A 19,167-nucleotide genomic window follows, 5' to 3' on the forward strand; every position below is an offset into this window, starting at 1 on the left:
TAAAGGTGCCAGGCCTTCCCAAAGTGGTCATAGGTTTAATGTAATTCCAATTACAACAGCCAAGAGTTTCATAGAAATAAACCACCTTATTCTAAAATTTATATCAAAAGGCACTGGGACTGCAATAGTTAAAACAATTTCAAAAAAAGAATGTAAAGTGGGAGAAACCACTCTAAAAGATGTTAAAGCTTATTAAATAGCTAGTGGTCACCATTGCATTGGTGGAAGAACAGACACAAAGATCAGTGGAACAGCTAAGGAACTCAGGAGACCCACACAAATGTGACTAAATGATTTTTTCAAAGATGCAAAAACAACTCAATGGAGGAAGGACAGCCTTTTCAACAAATGGTGATGGAGCAACTGAACTCCCAGGCATTTATCTCAGAGAAATAAAAACTTATGTTCACATAAAAGCTTACAAAAATGCGCACAGCAGTTTTATTTGTAATAGCCAAAAATGGAAACAACTCAAATATCCTTCATACCCTTCAATAGGCAAACAATTAAACATACTGATATATCTGTACCATGGAATACTACTCAGCAATAAAAAGGAATGAACCACTGATACATGCAACAGCTTGGCTGGATCTCAGGAGTTATGCTGAGCAATAAAAAGCTAATTCTCAAATGTTACATACTACATTATTCCATTTATATATCATGCTTGAAGAAAACTATAGACATGGGTAACAAATCAGAGATTAGGGAGTTGGGGAGGAGGGAGGTGGCCAAGACTATAAAAGGGTAACACAAGGGGTCCTCTATCTTGATTGTGGTGGCAGTCACATAAATCTACACGTGATAAAAGTGCAGGTAACTAAATGCATGCGCCACACATACATGAGTGCATGTACAACTGTTGAAATATGAAAAAGGTTGATCGACTGTATCCATGTCAATTTGTGATACTGTATAACAGTTATGCAAGATGTCACCATTTGGAAAAATTAGATGAAGGGTATATTAGGAGTCTCTATTATTTCTTATAACAGCATGTAAATATATAAATGATCTCAAAATAAAAAGTTACAACAAAGGAATGATCCAGTATACATGGAGATCATAACTTTCTGAACTGAAACTTGACAACTTCAGTTTACAAGCCATCAGTCATTTATCTACACAATACCTATTATTAGGCACTGTGCTAGGTGACAGAGATTCAGAGTGAAAAAAGCAGTCATGGACCTTGTCTTCATGAACTTCAAACTGGGAAATAGAAAAATAGTGCAATGTATGAAAGGGGCATTGCATTTTCAGTCATACACAGGAGAACTGGACTCAAAGCTCTAATAAGTAAGGTAAAGTAATTTCTAGAGTACTGTATGCTCATTAAAATTATTATGAACACTACTGAACAGAATAGAAAATTCTTGTAAAGAACACTACATATAAGATCATATATTCATTAATGTGTGATAATTAATGACAACTTGTTTTTATATGAATAAACTTTTATTGAATTTTAGATCATTAGAAAGAATAAAGAAATGCAAGATAAATGCTTTCTAAACAACATCTGATAGTACCTTTTCTGTCATGGTATTTTCACTCTTTAGAAAAAGTATAGACATTCATTTATTTAATTTTTTACAAAGTCAAGAACCATCACATGGAGAAAATAAGTAATGCTAATGTGAATTCAGCATTTCATCAATATTGAAATGGCTACAATGGTTAGGTTCTGAGTGTAGCCCTCCCAGAAAACAGTGTGTGCAGCAGCTGCTGGCTTCCATTTCTCCAAGTAGGTCTGAAAATCAGGAAGCCACTCCCTGTGACGACTATGCTGCAGGAAAAGAGGGCAAAAGGCATAGTGCAAAGAGGGAGTGCGAGACAACATTGGGAAAGAAATGATGCTCTTATGGAACCACGAGGTCGGCCTCATAAATAATTCAGAGAACGATTCTCGAACAAATCATTTCTGTGTTGCTTAAAGTGTGATTAAGGCAAGATAGTCCCCGATACAAGTATGCCCAGATCCACACAGCGAAAAACAGTGGGGAGTCTGTAAATTATCTGGTAAACTCCAAGGCCAGCCAAGCCAGGTAATTAATCACAGAAGGAGTCTCTTTACAGTGGTATAAAACGCATTTGGGCAAAACTACAACCCTGAGCTGTGACAAATATAGGGCAGACCCTCCCAGGAGCATACCTGAAGGCATCCCTTTTGTCTCAATCTTATCTCTTTTTCAAAAATAATTATTTTGAAAACAACAACAACAGAACAACTCCTGACCTCCCTGTAAAAACCTACTAACCTCGACTTGTCAAACAAGGAGAACATTATCTACCTCGATGCAAAAGGCATCAGGTGCTGCCCTCATTAAGAGTAACCTAGTGTGAAAGCAGGGAACCCTGGACAGCCCTGCTCTGAGCCTGCCAGGGGTGTGCAAGTTCCTCGGACACAGCCCAGCTCGCTCTCCCTTGTGAGGGGCCTCCTGAAACTCTCAACAAACCTAATCACTGAATGTGCTATAAACAGTAGTCTTTTCTTTCCTAGCCCTATGCTTCTCATGTCTTTTAAAAAAAATAGTTTTCTTTTAAAAAAATATTCTTCCAGGAAATAATGAACAGTAATTGTCATGGACCTGGAACAGACCCTAGAAAAACAGACAGGCAACAATCTGTCAATACAGCAATATTCCAAATATGAAATTCATGGTTCAGGAAGGGATAAATAAATAAATATGAAGGGGCTTCTCAGAGAAGTTGCTTTTGTTTTCCCCCTTTTCTTACTGAATTTTGTGTAAAAAGCTTTTATTCTATGATACAAGAACCAGCCCTGTTGGGACCAGTATTAACTATTCGTGCCATTAAGCCCTCTAGATAAAGAGGGAATGGTAATGATATCAGGGTTGCTCATTTTTTCTAAAGACAACTATATTTTTAAATAATTTCATCATTTAAACTTCAGCTGGCACTTTAGTCTCTTGAAAAATTATTAGTTAGGCATGAATTAAAGGACAAGCCCATCTGGACTGCAGTTGGGTTTTAAGGGCTATTCTGCTCTTACAACTTTTTCCTTGGCTTGGCACATCTTTGAGATCCAGTTTTTTGGACAGAATCCTAGGACATCTGTGGTGGGGAAACAAGTCTTCAAGATGGAGAATCCCAGTTCATTCCACAAAACTCACTGGCCAGGTAACGGCATTGCCTTTTCCTTTGTGCTTTTTACTAGTATCCTTACAAGGAAAAGTGTTTCTTTCCCAGAACTTGCTCACCCCACCCTCCCCCTGCTTGGGGCATTCCACTGATTCTTTTCTGAATACTTTATCCACTCAGGTCCTATACCAGGGACCCGGCCCGACTCTGGGCTGGCACCATGACAGGGACAGCACCAATTCGCTCCAGTGTTGCTTGGCTGATGGTGTACGAGTGTGTGTGTTGAGGCCGAGGTTTCCTGCTGACTGAACCGTTGCTCCTGGACACAACCTGTGGGGATGACCCTCTGTTGGCTGTCACTACTAGAGTCTTATGTGGAGCTGGGACCAGGTGGTTCCCATTAGCATAGATGGACGGTATATTGGCATTGCCTGAGTGGAGCAAGTCACTGAAGTGGTTGAATGACTCGGTGTTTCTGTGAACTTTTGGATTGTTGCTCCAGTATCGACTGTTGTATGTATTGGAAGAGGTCAATGTGTTGTTCTCTGAGGAGGATATCTCGGTGTGAAATGCTTTGGCAGAAGAAGAACATTTAGGTGGAAGATCATCCTCTCTGAAAAAGAACAAAAATAAAGTTGTCATTAGGATTTACTTGAGTTTTACCCTACCCTCCTGCCCAGGACTCTTTCTTCTTATGTTAAGGCCAGTATGTCTGTGAAGTACAAATTCTCAGGACAAACCATACTATCGTGAAAGCAAACACATTAGTCCTGGTGGCCTCAGCTTTGGCATTCATTCCCTTTGAAACAATCCTCAAGAAAAACTTGAGGTTTCTCAATCTCCAAGGGTAGAAAGGTAATGTCAAATATCTCAAAGACTATACTTTCCAATATAACTGAAAAAAGTGTGTATGTGTGTGCGCGCGCACATCTGCATATGTATAATTTTTTTTTTGCTCTAAATGGGAAAATAGTCCGTGAAGAAATCCACTGAGCTTGTTGCTGTAAAATGTTAGCAAACCAAGCTATGGGTGTGTGGAGTTTCAAAAAATGGTTAGAGTTGGCCTGATTTTATTGCACTTTGGAGTTTGAGAAATCACTGTAGTATGCTGATAAGTGATTTTCCTCAGTGATCTTATGCTGGGATGAAATCTATCCTTGCATACAATCCAAACCTGTAAGAATTGTAAGAGGCTAAGAGAAGTTACTAATTTAACTTAAGATGTTAACTAATTCATTTAACATTTATTGATTACCAGGCATTCTACTAGATGTTTCATGTAAAGAAAAAAAAAATACACAGCTCTATACCCCAGAAGCCTATGACAAAATGGGAGTGACAATCAATGCAAGAACACCTTCAAGTCTGAGACACTGGACAAGGGACTAAAGTAAACGTCTGTGAGGAAGTGATGCCTTGACTAATCTTGAATCCGATCAAAGAATTTACCAGAGAGATGGATGAAAAGGAAAGGAGTATGGTCCAGGAAGAGGGTGGAGGCTTGAGCAATGACGCTGAGGCATGAGAGAATACAGAACAGACTGGAACACCAAGGATCACAGAAGTGGTGAGAGAGGACCAGGGAAGCAGGGGAGGGTCAGGTCCTGAAGGGCTGTGTGTGTCACACTAAGTAGGCTAGCGTCATTAAAGCATTCTCAACTAGGATATGATGTGATGCAATGTGAGACCGAGTTTGTACTCCCATATCCCTACAAAATAGTAGAGCCAAGAGTCACTTTTCTTTAAAGATGATTTTCACATTGTTTTCTGAACTTATTCATATCCTTGACTGAACTGTCTCCTCACACCAAGCCATATTGCTTTGGCCTCGCTGTGTACACACAGACAGGTATACTCTTGTGGTGTTCCTTCTAGCTTCTATTATAAATGCCAGTGTCAAACACATTTTTTTCATGTTTATTTATTTATTTTGAGAGGCAGAGAGAGAGAGTGAGAGAGAGTGCACAAGCAGGGGAGGGGCAGGGAGAGAGGGAGAAACAGAGTCCCAAGCAGGCTCTGCACTTTCAGCTTAGAGCCTGACATGGGGCTCAGTCTCATGAACCATGAGATCATGACCTGGACTCATGGAAATCAAGAATCTGGACTGAGCCACCCAGGTGCCCCTTAAACACATTTTCTAAAGTAACTTTTCTACTGTCACAGCCACCTACCCCTTCCTATCTTGGAGATACAGGAGGTGAGGGAGGTCTAACATGTGCCCTCCTGGTTGGGCACATGTTAGACCCTCTTCCTCTCTCATGATGCAGTAAGAAACTCTGAATAGCATCATGAGGAAAACTGATGTAACATACAAGGGAAAAATATTACTTGGCCATGTTAACTGTCTTGGCCATCACGGTCATTGGATTAGCAAAGAAATCTTAGCCGCCAAAAATTGATACACATTACAGACACTGGCCATGAAGGACAAATTATCTGACAAACAAACCTTATTTCATTAGGAATTTCTTCTTCCTCCTCCTCTTTGTTTTTGCTTCTCCAGTAAAAGAATGCCCCTAAAATTAGTGCAATGCAAAAAATGATAATAACTGCACCAGTGCCAATGGCTCCAGCTATTAGTCCAATGCTCCTGGGCTGGGCTGCAAAATATATTTAAGGCAGATTTAAAGAACAAAAAAAGAGAGAAAGAGAGAGAGAGAGAGAAATAGCATATACTCATGCAACTTTATAAACATAAAAGTTTACTACAGAACCTTCTTAAAATGAACAAAACTGCCTAAAGTATTACATCCGTATAAACCTCAGTTAACTTTCTGTGTCCTGGGTGGCTAGAACTAACTGACACATGGTCGGCTCACAAACACTTTCTGAATAAACGAACATCACAGGACTCACCACTTCGGCAGAGCAACTCCTAGAAACTCCTAGAGCAGAACAGGCAACCGATGTTCACCTGCCTGATCTGCCCAAAGGAACCCTGGCAGTCAGCAGGCTCACTGTCACCCCAGCCCAACCCCATCACTACATTTTGTAACTGGAATTCAAATAACCCAGAACTCTCATTTAAAGACATTTCTGCACCACTTATTTGTGACCTGGCCACCTAACAGTTAAGCAGATGTAAAGGGATTAGGAGAAAATACAAAAAGGTCTTGTCGTGGCCATAAGATCACTGTTAAGTTTTTATAATGTCTACAGCACTATACAATCACTTGAAGACAAGTGACTGACTTGATTCTCACAACCCAGAGGAGAAAGGCATTCTATTGTAAAGAAGATGTCACCTTGCTGAGGCAGAAAAGTATACTAATACATTTATAAACTACTTTAATAATTTATAAAACCAGAAGAATTTATATATATCTTCAAACCACCTAAAAACAATTAGAGAAACTCTTCATTTCTGGTTTAACAAAGATCTTGGTGTTCCAGATAGAGAGGAGACATCAGAATTTTATGTACTTACGTGAAATAACCTGGAGATCCAAAAGGCAGGTGCTGGTTCCAATGGCATTAGAAGCCACGCACTGGTACAAGCCTGAAGACAGAACACTGATGTTCCGGATGGTGACTGTCCCCTGGACCTGGTCTGTCACAAATATCATAATCAAGTGAGCAGTTAGGGGAAAAAAAAGTAAGAAAACCAAAGAAATCAGCAGAAGACTATAAAAATAAACACTGAAGAGCTATCATAACCTTTTCTGAAGAGATTTTTTTTTTCATTCATGAAAATACTAAAATCACATCACGTTAAAGACCGGAGATATGGAGGACTGTCCTAAATAAGGGTAATCTTACAACTTAATGTGTAGATTGGTATGAGGTCCTAAATGTGAGCAGTCTTCCCTGAGGAAACAGTAGCTAATGCCATCCTAGAGAACTTCTGGTCAGTAACACCAAATTTTAATTCTGAGGAAATGCAGTAACATAAAGAAGGAGTTAAACTCATTGCATTAATGTTCACTTTATACGTGATGGAGAAAATATGCACTCTGTGCTCACGGGTGTAGACTGTGACTTCTAACAACTATTATAAGTGTGTAAGTCCAGCTCCTCCACAAAGCAGACACACAGAGACAAGCCAAAGGTTTAGTGGAAGAAATTCTGGTAAAGGAAATGGAGAGGCAGCTGGAGAAGGTGAGAGAGCCTCACACTGCAATGCAGGTCTGGCCTCTGTGAAGAGGAGAGAGAACGGAGGTCCAAGTGAGGGGCATCTCAGATCGCAGCACAGTGTTTCGGAAGTTTCCATCAGGCTGACGGGGAGGCCCTGAGCTAAAGTAACTGTTAAAGGAGTCCCACACCTTGCAGGAAGAGCCCTGAGTTAGCAGGCCCACTGTGTCCAGTTACTGCCTGGGAGCAGCCCGGGCAAAACGTGGTCTGAGTGCAAAGCTGGTGGGTTCTGGAGGAAGTGCTTGGAGCTGTTAAGTCAATTGTGTCCCCACAGCAGGAGATAAGCAGTGCATTTTCAAGACCATCACACTGATATCACCAAGAAAGTTTTCAGTAGTCCACATTTTAGTAATTCATCAACATTAGCATAGATTATGTATTCCTTGTAAATAAAATGTAAATTACTTACAGTAATAATAAAAACTAGAATTAATAGTTGTTATTACTATGTGCCAACCATTGGTTAAACTTTTACATGTACTACCTTAATCTTCACAAGGACCCTATGAGGTATTATTATTAATCCCATTGAACAGGTAAGGAGACTGAGGCTTTAAGTGAGTAATAAGATTACTCAGCTAGTCACACAGAATTCGAATTAGATGGGAGGCTGTCTTATATCTAAGCTCTACACTTCACTGCCTCCTTTAAGCAGAATCGAACACATCCAGTAATCTCAACCCCTCAAAACAGCTGCAAATTTAGGAATAAGTAGAAAGCATCCCAATGGCACATTTCTGGCACAAAGTCCGTATATTCCTAGGGCAACACGTGGAGCTACCTCTACCCTGGGCTGTTTTTACATGAAACTCAACATTCTCTTGTTTCTGCTGGCAATCCTCATTTCTATCTAGATCAAAGGCAGAAGCAGAGAAGAGGGATCAGCAAAAGCAGACCTAACCATAGCACACATGCATTTATTGGTTAAATCATTTAAGAAAAATATTTACTAAGTGCCTTTCTGGAATTAACTTAAAAAAATAAGCAAAGGAAAGGACTCTTTTTGTTTTGTTTTTGTTTTTTCATGGGAACTTTTAAAGAGCCAAATCCACATTATACAGATACCTTACTTATGAAGAATCTGGACATTTGAATTGTATTACACACACCAAGTCAATATATTTGGTGGTTACCTGGTTTGCACTTGTGTATTATTTTCTTTTCTTTAAAACAAATAAACAAACAACTCTGAGGGCTACCAATGTGTAAGAGCCCATCAGTGAATTCACTCAATACTTGGGCCAGTCAGGGAGGAAACTGCTTTCTCCTCCTGTGTTTTCTACTTGATTTCTCAAGCCTTCATTAAATGCCCCCCTCATATGTGCTCTTCAGCACCATGTGTTCTCTAGTGCTGGCGCTTAACCTCATTTGTTGTCACGTCTTGCCTATTTGTCTCTTTTTTTTAATTTAAAAATAAAATTTTTTTAACATTTATTTATTTTCAAGAGACAGAGAGAGACAGTGAGAGGGGGGAGGTGCAGAGAGAGAGGGAGACACAGAATCCAAAGTAGGCGCCAGGCTCTGAGCTGTGAGCACAGAGCCCGACGCAGGGCTCGAACCCACCAACAGTGAGATCGCGACCTGAGCTGAAGTCAGAAGCTCAACCGACAGAGCCAGCCAGGTGCCCTGGAGCCTATTTGTCTCATTAAAAGAAGGGGCTGGGTTTGTCTTGTTCATAATTGCATCATCATCCTTAGAAATTACCCAGCATGCAAGAAGGTGTTCAGTAAATAAAGGAGCTACCTTCTCTTCAGTGTCCACTGTGTACCATATGCGGGGTACTAAGAGTTTTACATACGTATTACTGAATTGTCTAAATCCTAGATTTTATACAAAGAACAAAATGATGGTTACCTGAGGGGAGATGGGTGGGGGGATGAGTGAAATAGGTGAAGGGGGGTAAGAATACACTTATCATGTTGAGAGCACTGAGTAATGTATGAAATTGTTGAATCACCATATTGAACACCTGAAACTAATATATAAAACTGTATGTTAACTATACTGGAAATCAAATAAAAAACTAAAAAAAAACCCTAGGTTTTATATTCCCTACTTTTCAAAGACAAAACGCTCAGAGAAGCTATGCAATGTGCCCAAGATTACACAGTACAGAAGTAGCAGCAATCTATAAAATCAGGTCTATCCATGCCCAAAGCACACAGGCACCATACATATACTTGGTTTTCTAGTAAGACATTTTAAACCACTATGGGGTGCAGCTATAAGATATTTCCTGACAACGCAATGTTCCATTGCTGCTAGTATTAAACTAAGCCATCTGCCTAACTCCACCTTCAATACATTACCAGATGTCACCATGCAAGAAAACCATAATCTCTGGACAACTAGTCCCACAATTCCACACACTGTGGTGCTGTTTTCGTAAGCCCTAAAATTCTAGGAATTTGATCAGTTCACACAAAACCACTAATTTTGTTGACATTTTCATAGAGATAATTTGGGAAACTTTTCACAGCTGCTCTAAGCAGCATTCTGGCATGTAGAAAGAGGTAAACTTTAAAGATTCTTGCTTTACAAGGTTATTTTTAAGAGGTGAAGTCACTGTTCTTCCTTTTATCTCTATAAACACAGACACCAAGAGCAGACTGATAGAAGAAAGTATTCCTAACTGAGGCTGACGTGCCATGCTAGAGCTAACTCAGGATGTAATCAGGGAAGGAGGCACATTGATAAGAGGGGATTAGCCAGAAGTAGGACAGGGCTGTTTGTGCAGTCAAGGCAAAGAGGAGACAGGAGCCCCTCCTCGGCAAGCATCAGGCTACTTCCAGCCACGAGCACAGGGCTCTTTCTCAAGTGAAAAGGACTAATTCCCCAATTCAACCAGGCACTTCGCTTGGCCTGCTCTGGTTCAGAAGTAATTTGTAGAACTGAAGTTAGGAAACAAATGTTCTTATGATCTTTCTTTCACAAATAGGTAAAGTTCAACTGTGTGGAACCACAGTTTGGAAAGCACACATGACATCCCAGCCCACTGTCAGTTCGCAGCCCACACCAGATCCCACACAAACTACACAGCTGGACTAGGGTGCCCAATAGACATGTGTCCATCTCCACGTCCATCCTTTCTCCTTAGGCTCAGAACCATTTATGTTACTGCCCAGGAGATGATGCACTGGCTAAGTGCATGTGTTCTAAGCTTAGACAGCCTGGGCTGGGATCTGCCCTACCACCTACGAATTTCATCACGTGTGACATGGAGCTACTAACACACCTCCATCCCAGGGGTTACTGTGAGGACGAAATGAGGTCATGCATGCAACAGGCATAGTATAGTGCCTGGTAATGCTTCCATGGGGGAATTCTGTCCTGGCATTGCGTGGGAAATACATATTTTTCTGAATCATAAGAAAAATCGGTCAAGAAATTGGGAAAATGTCAGATGTCTCCAAATTCCCAACAGATGTTAAATACTCAGGATTTGAGGTTGAGAGACAGAGATTCCTAATCATGAATTAGTCTATATTTTTATATGATGTATGTACTTTGGAACAATAATGAGTGACCATAATAACAATCATTTCTCATAAACATTTCAGAAGTATCCCATAAAAAAATAATAATAATAAATGCATGATTTCTTCTTATTTGAACCAACTATTATGACAAAATTATATATCTCAATAATATGTAAAAATTATCTCAATCTGATACATCTGATAACAAAAAATAGTAAAAAAGGGAGAAATATCACAAAATAAATGAAAAATTGAAATCTACTTACAAATTCAAAGATAATATCACATATACTTCATATTTAAACTGTCATTTTAAAAGAAAATTTTAAAACACTATGAAGGGGTGCCTGGGTGGCTCGGTTGGTTAGGCATCCAACTTCGGCTCAGGTCATGATCTCGCGGTTTGTGAGTTCGAGCCCCACGTCGGGCTCTGTGCTGACAGCTCGGAGCCTGGAGCCTGCTTCCGATTCTGTGTCTCCCTCTCTCTTTGCCCCTCCCATGCTCATGCTCCGTCTCTCTCTGTCTCTCAATAATAAACGTTTAAAAAAAATGTTTAAATAAATAAATAAATAAAACACTATGAAGCCTTAAGTGTCCTATCTGATAATCTCAATTTTTGTTTCATGTCAAATTTTCCAGACATAGAAAATTTTATTTTTGTGTTGATGTTGGTTGAATTAAGGTGTAGATGGAAAAGGAACAGAGAAAGAATCTGTCCCAAATAAGAAAATATCCAAAGTACCTTCAAGGCACACATTAGGATACATGCTGCTTCATATTAGCTCATTTTTTAACTTAATGATGAAAATATTTTGTGTCTGCTCTACTTTGGCTTTGTGATTGAAATAGATATTGCTTTTGCCAATTCAGATCTTAAATTCATTTCTGATTTCATGTCCATGTATTTCCACACCAACATTTCCATGTTCTTTTCTTTGCATTTCCATTATTGAAGTATTAACAAAGAACTGTAGTTTACAGAAAATATTCAAACACTGGAAAACAATGATGACTATTACTGGGCAATCTACAAATAATGCAATATTTGGAAACCCCCAGTATTATAGCATTGCATAGAATCACACATCAAAATTACCAAGCTAAGGATTTCTTTTGCTTTTAAAACATGTTGTTTCCCAGAATACCACTCACACAGCATTTGTATAAAATATACTATGTATATAAACCTACTAATATTTATTTGCAAGAATGACTCACCATTAGCAACAGACTGGGGCATGAACACACAGTTATAATGTGGCAACTACTACAAGCAAGATGAGTTAGATCGTGACTGCTTCTCTCCTACACACTTCTGTCCAAGTTCCCAGAAATGTTGACTCTGAGTGTTCTTGTTTTTAAGTGGACATCAGTGGATTCTTTTGAACCAATGTCTCTGTGTTGACTGTTAAAATTTAATTCTCAAAGGAGAATGGTACTGATAATGTTACCTGTTAACATTATTTCAGTCCCAGGTCTCAGAGGATTATTAACTCACTCAGCACCTTCCTTAAACAAATCTCCTTAAGTATTCCTTCTCTGAGTTAATACAGTTGTTATTCATTCAATGGGCCTAAGACATAAATCTAAGTAAACTCTGACTCTTCTCCCAAGTCCCATGCCTTAATGATTTTTGTCTTCTTTCTTGAACCCCACTCTCCCTCCATTCCTGCTCCATCCCCATCATGAGGGTCTTAGTTCTGGCCCTCTCTGTATTTTTTTAATGGGGGATGATGGGGGGAGAGACAGAGAGAGTAGGAGAAAGAGAATCCCAAGCAGGCTCTGTGCTATCAGCATGGAGCCCCATATGGGGCTCAATCCCAAGAACCATGAGATCATGACCTGAGATGAAATCAAGAGTTGGATGCTTAACTGACTGGAGTCACCCAGACGCCCTCTTCATTTCTTGATGGAGCTATTCTCAAAGTCTCCCACCTACAACCAGGCTATCAAATTCACACCCTGACTGCTGAAGTTGTTTCTAAAATGCAGATCTGGGGCGCCTGGGTGTTAGTCGTGGGTGCCTGGGTGGCTCAGTCAGTTGGGCGTCCGACTCTTGATTTTGGCACACATTGTCTCACCCTGCATCAGGTTTGGTGCTGAGCATGGAACCTGCTTGGGATTCTTTCTCTCTCCCTCTCTCGGCCCTTCCCCCACTTGTGGGTGTGCGCACCCCTTCTCTCTCTAAATAAAATCAACATTTTTTTAAATTTACATTTATTTATTTTTGAAAGACAGAATGAGACAGAGCATGAGTGGAGGAGGAGCAGAGAGAGGAGACACAGAATCCGAAGCAGGCACCAAGCTCTGAGCAAGCACTCAGCACAGAGCCCGATGCGGGTCTCGAACCCACAAACCGTGAGATCATGACCTGAGCCGAAATCAGACGCTTAACTGACTGAGCCACCCAGGTGCTCCAATAAAATAAACATTTTAAAAAATAAAATAAAATGCAGATCTGGATATCCTCTCTTGCTTTATAAATGCCTGGGAGTACCCACAGTCTCAAAAACAACATCCAAACTCCTTGAATGTTATACAATACCCTGCACAATCTGGAGCTGAACTTTCCAACCTCCTCTCTCACCAAACCCTCATGAATCTTTATGTCAGCTTCACAGCTTTTCTCATTTAAGAGCATCAAAATTTTACGCTTGCAAGATTTTACATGCATGGCTCCCTCTATTAATATTTTCCCCTTTTACCTGGTAAAACTTCTACTGAGCCTTTAAGATCCTTTTCTTTTTGGAAAACTCTTCCCCTATAAAGTTCTTCCTAGACTCTTCAGGGAGAATAAATGTGAACAGGAAACTTTTTTATAGCATTCAACATGCACTACTACAATTACCTCTCTAGATCTGTCTTCCCCTTAGACAGTGAGCCCTAGAATAAAGACACATCTCTATGTTTTTCTCTACTTTCCCAAGTATCCCCTGAAGTAGCTGCACAAATAAGGGTTGTGACAGTGTGTGCGTGTGCACACACACACACACACACACACATTTTAAAAACGGGTGAACAACTGTATAAACAAATGAATACAGTTGTGACAATTGCTGGTATTTAATTTTTAAAGAAGAGGATGTCCTGAACATTTCACAGAACTTGCTTCTTTGTGTCAGAGGGCAAAAAGAAAGAGGAAAGCTTTGCCTTAAGTCAGAATAACAGCATGAAAAAGAAGAAATAAGCACCTATTTATTCAGCAACTGAAGTGGTTAGAAACTTTTCTACTCCCCATGAAATAATTATGGAAACACTCACTGCGAAGGGAATTGGCAGTGGCAATTCAAGGAGAATCAAGATTCCTGAGGCTTCAAACGTGGCAAAAGAATGGGAGTGCTTTCTATTTGGACTTTGGGCAAACCTGGCATCCTCTGGGTGCCTGGTAACATGACAGTGTTGGACTACAGTGATGTTTAAGACACTCCCCTGCTCCATCTATGACCTCCATACTAAGTTCTGCAGAGTTCTCAAGCAAGCAGCACACAGAAGACTTAATCACCTCTTTTCACTGTATTAAATTATGAATGGATGAGGACAACAGAGGATTCCTTAGGAACAATAAAGGAAAAATGCATGATTTATTAAAAAAAAACTGAAAAAACCTCACAACACTAAAATAATCAGTAGAAGTTATGGAGAAAGTGTGTAAGAAAAAGCTTGGTCAATAAAAATCATAAAATATTAGAAATTATTCTAACCATATCCATTATCACAATTAATGTAAATGAATTCAATCAATCAAAGAAGAAAGCTCTCAGATTGCAGATTGAAAACTGAATTAAATCTAGACATATGCTACTTACAAATAATACACCTAAAACATAAAACATGGAAACCTGAAAGTAAACAAACCATAAAATAGAAACATACCAGCAAGAATTAATCAAAGAAAGCTACTGTAGGGATTTCAATAATAACCAAAGGCAAAAATGCATATTGGGGCACCTGGATGGCCCAGTCAATTAAGCATCCGGCTCCTGATTTCAGCTCAGGTCATGATCTCACAGTTTGTAAATTCAAGCCCTGCATTGGGCTCTGTGCTGATGTTACAGAGCCTGCTTCAGATTCTCTCTCTCTCTCCCTCTCTCTCTGCTCACACACTCTCTCAAAATAAATAAATAAACTTAAAAAAATTAAATTCATATTATAAATAGAAACTCAGTGAGATAGAAAACCCTCTGTAAGTACCTAATTGACACAGGCTGAGGATAGGTTAAAAAAAAATTGGCATAATTGCAAGAACAAATTGAAAAATCCACAACCCTACTCTGTGATTTTTAAACACATCTCTCTCATAAAATAACTGAAACAGATAAGATGTTGGTAAAGATATATAACATTTGAATCAAGTTTCATATTATATATACAGCCATAACTTGTTTTGTTGTATTTCACAGATACTGCCTGTATGAATTGGTGGTCTGTGGAAACCTTGGGTTGAACAAGCCTATCAGAACCATTCTTCAAGAGCATCTGCTCACTTTGTGTCTCTGTGTCACATTTTGGTAATTCTGACGATATTTCAAACCTTTTCATTATTATTTCATTGGTCATGGTTACCTTTGATGTTATTGTAATTGTTTAGTGGTGCCACGAAGTGCACCCAGATAAGACAGCAAACTTACTGGATAAATGTATGTGTGTGTCGACTGCTCCAATGACTGGCAATTCTCCCATCTCACTCCCTCACCCCAGGTCTCCCTATTCCCTGAGACACAACAATACTGAAATCAGGTTAACCAGGAGCCCTTCAAGTGTTGGCCTCTAAGTGTTCAAGTGAAAGGAAGAGTCACATGTCTCTCCCTGAATCAAAAGCTAGAAATGATTACGTTAGGTAAGGGAGGCATGTTGAAAGCCTAGACAGGTCAAAAGTTAGGCCTCTTGCACCAAACAGTTAGGCAAGCTGTGAGTGAAAGGGAAAACTCCTAAGGGAAGTTAAAAGTGCTACTCCAGTGAACACATGAATCATAAGAAAGCAAAACAGTGTTACTGCTGATACAGAGAATGTCTGAGTGGTCTGGACAGAAGATCAAACCAGCCACAACATTCCCTTAAGCAAAGCCTGATCCAGAGCAAGGCCCTAACTCTCTTCAGTTCTGTGAAGGCTGAGGAAGTAAGGAAGCCGCCGAAGAAAAGTTGGAAGCTGGCAGAGGTTGGTTCATAAGGTTTAAGGAAAGAAGCCATCTCCGTAACATAAAAGTGCAAGATGACGCGGCAATGCTGATGTAGAAGCTACAGCAAGTTATCCGGAAGATCTAGCTAAGATAATTAATAAATGTGGCTATACTAAACAACAGATTTTCAGTGTAGTCAAAATGGCCTTCCAATGGAAGAAGATGCTATCTAAGACTTTCATAACTAGAGAGAACTCAATGCCTGGCTTCAAAGCTTCAAAGAACAGGTTGACCCTCTTATTAGGGGCAAAGCGGCTGATGGTTTTAAGCTGAAGCCAATGCTCATTTACCATTCTGAGAATCCTAGGGCCCTTAGGAATTATGCTATATCTATCCTGCCTGTGCTCTATAAATGAAACAACAAAGCCTGGATGACAGCACATCTGTTTACAACATGGTTTACTGAATATTTTAAGCCCACTGCTGAGACCTACTGCTCAGAAAAAAAGATTCAAGATATCACTGCTCACTGACAACGTGCCTGGTCACCCAAGAGCTCTGATGGAGATGAACAACATGGTTAATGTTGTTTTTGTGTCTGCTAACACAATACCCATTCTGCTGCCCATGGATCAAGTAATCATTTTGACTTTCAAGTCTTATTATTTAAGAAATACATTTCATAAGGCTACTGCTGCCCTTGGTAAACCTTCATCAGTCAGCAGCCATCAACATCGAGCCAATATCTTCTACCAGCAAAAAGACTGTAACTCACTGAGAGCTCAGATGATGGTTAGCCTGTTTTAGAAATAAAGTACTTTTATCTTATTTATTTTTAAAATATAATTTATTCTCAAATTAGCTAACACACAGTGGATACAGTGTGCTCTTGGCTTCAGGAGATAAAGTACTTTTAAATTAAGGCATGTAAGGGGCGCCTGGGTGGCTCAGTCGGTTGAGCGTCTGACTTCACCTCAGGTCATGATCTCACAGTCCGTGAGCTCGAGCCCCACGTGGGCTCTGTGTTGACAGCTCAGAGCCTGGACCTGTGCTTCGGATTCTGTGTCTCCCTCTCTCTGCCTCTCCCCCTATTCACACTCTCTCTCAAAAGTAAATAAACACTGAAAAAAAATTTTAAGAAAATTAAGGCACATAACTTTGTTTTTTTAAGACATAATGCTATTGCACACTTGACAGACTGCAGTGTAAACATAAATTTTACATGCATTAGGAAACCAAAAAATTCACTTGACTTGCTTTACTGTGCTAATCACTTTATTGTGGTGGTCTGCAACTACAACCACAATATGTGTGAGGTGTGCCTGTGTCTTCACCCCAGCACCTGTAACTGGGCACCATAGCTCTTAACCATTCTCTGCCTTGTTCGCTCTACTCCAAACATGCTGGCCTCTTTGCTGTTGATCCCAAACACCAGGCACACCCCAGCCTCAGGGCCTTCAGATGGCTGTTCCCTCTGCCTGGAATGCTCTCCAGCACCCATATTCACATAGCTCGTTCCTTCATCACTTTTACATTCTTAGAATATCATCCTCTCAGTGAGCTTACCCTAAGCACTTTATTCAACACTGCAGCTCCTTATGCCCCAACAAATCCATTTTACCCTCATTTATGTTTTCCCCACGGAAGATATCACCTGGTAATAAACTGCAATTTACTGATTTGTTATATTCAATCTCCACCCACTAGAAAGTAAATTCTATCAAGGGAAGAAGCATTTCTGTTCTGTTCTCTGCTATATCTCCAGCACCTAGAACAGTGTCTAGAACCTAGTAGGTACCCAACATGTATTTGTTGAATGAAGTAATGAAGAACAGAAATTATCATCAATATACAGAAGAACAGATAAAACCAAAAGCTTGGTTTAACAAGATTGATCCAAAAAGAAAAGATGAAAAGCATTAACAATTAATAATGAAAGGGGGAATATAATAGTTTTTAAATACATAAGAGAATAATAAAACTAATGGTATTATAAACACTAGTATTTATTAAGTGCATATTCATGCCAGATGCTGTTCTAAAAGTTTTACATGTTTTCATTTAATTTTTATTCCATGCCTGTGAGGCAATTACTATTATTCTGCCCATTTTACATGTAAGAAAACTAAGGCACAAGGTCACATAACCAGCCATCCCTGCAGCCAGGATTCCAACCCACATCCTCTGACTCCAGAACCTGTACTCTATTTTCATATAGAGATATTATGACTAATTTAATATGTATAATCTCAGACCAAAAAAAAGATGTTTCCTAGAAAAATAGAGAAGATACAGAAAATCTAAAACTTACACCATTAGAAAAACTGAATCAGGAGTCAAAAATCTACCAACAAGACAGCAGGGCAAAGCTTTTATAGGCAAATTCTACAAAATCATCCAATAATCTCCAATTTATTCATACTATTTCAGAGAATTGAAAAAGAGGGAAAACTGCCTAACTCATTTTATGAGACCCTTATATAATCTGATACTAAAATTGAACCAGGGCAATGGAAAACAGAAAAAAAAAAATCGTAGACAATTCTCACTTATGATCACAAATGCAAAAATTCTATTAACATGTTAGCATACCAAATGGAGCAATTTATTTAAAATAATCACAATCAGGGGCGCCTGGGTGGCTCAGTCAGTTAAGCATCCAACTTCAGCTCAGGTCATGATCTCATGATTCATAGGTTTGAGCCCCACATCATGCATCAGGCTCTGTGCTGACAACTCAGAGCCTGAAGCCTGTTTCGGATTCTGTGTCTGTCTGTCTGTCTGTCTCTCTCTCTCTCCACCCCCCTCCCCTCCTCACTGTCTCTCTCTTTCAAAAATAAATGTTAAAAAAGTTTTTTTTAAAAAAATCACAATCATATAGACTTTATTCCAGAAATGCAAGGATATTTAACATTAGGAAATATATTAATGTAACTGACTCACTGACATTTGGGGCCAGATAGTTCTTTACTGCAGGGGCTGTTCCTGTGCATTATAGGATGTTTACCAGCATCCCTAGCCTCTACCCACGAGCTGCCAGTAGCACCATCCTATCAGCTCTGACAACCAAAAAAATGTCAACTGAAAATGTCCCAGTTGAGAACCACCAATGCAGGGGCTGGAGAACTGGGACCAGACCCAGAAACTTAATGGAACATGGGTCATTTGTACAGACCTCAGAAGCACAGACCAAACTAAGTACTTCATATTTCCTAAATACATTTCATTTCATTCAACAGATTATATATTTATTTTAATGTTCAAACTGTCCAAGATGTAACCAGAAGGAGCTCCTTCAAACTAGCCCCTACACACAAGGACAATTCTAATCC

At 39.6% G+C, this 19,167-nt stretch overlaps 1 protein-coding gene across 5 annotated transcripts in view; it reads right to left on the bottom strand.

The window, feature by feature from the left end:
* Window positions 1-408: 408 nt before the first annotated feature.
* The window catches only part of IGSF11 (immunoglobulin superfamily member 11), a 193,437-nt gene continuing 174,678 nt past the window's right edge, over window positions 409-19,167 (bottom strand). For 3 of the 5 annotated variants that reach the window (XM_049628226.1, XM_049628225.1, XM_049628227.1), the window contains 3 exons: window positions 6,536-6,658; window positions 5,558-5,708; window positions 410-3,721 (listed from right to left, as the gene is read on the bottom strand). In XM_049628226.1, coding sequence (XP_049484183.1) covers window positions 3,292-3,721; window positions 5,558-5,708; window positions 6,536-6,658 — 704 coding nt within the window. In that variant the 3' untranslated portion in view covers window positions 410-3,291. Of the gene's footprint in view, window positions 3,722-5,557; window positions 5,709-6,535; window positions 6,659-19,167 lie in introns of all 5 variants that reach the window. The other 2 variants (XM_049628229.1, XM_049628228.1) reach the window with 2 other exon arrangements.

The sequence above is a fragment of the Panthera uncia genome, chromosome C2 (genome assembly GCF_023721935.1).
Source record: "Panthera uncia isolate 11264 chromosome C2, Puncia_PCG_1.0, whole genome shotgun sequence".
Classification (NCBI taxonomy): Eukaryota; Metazoa; Chordata; class Mammalia; order Carnivora; family Felidae; genus Panthera; species Panthera uncia.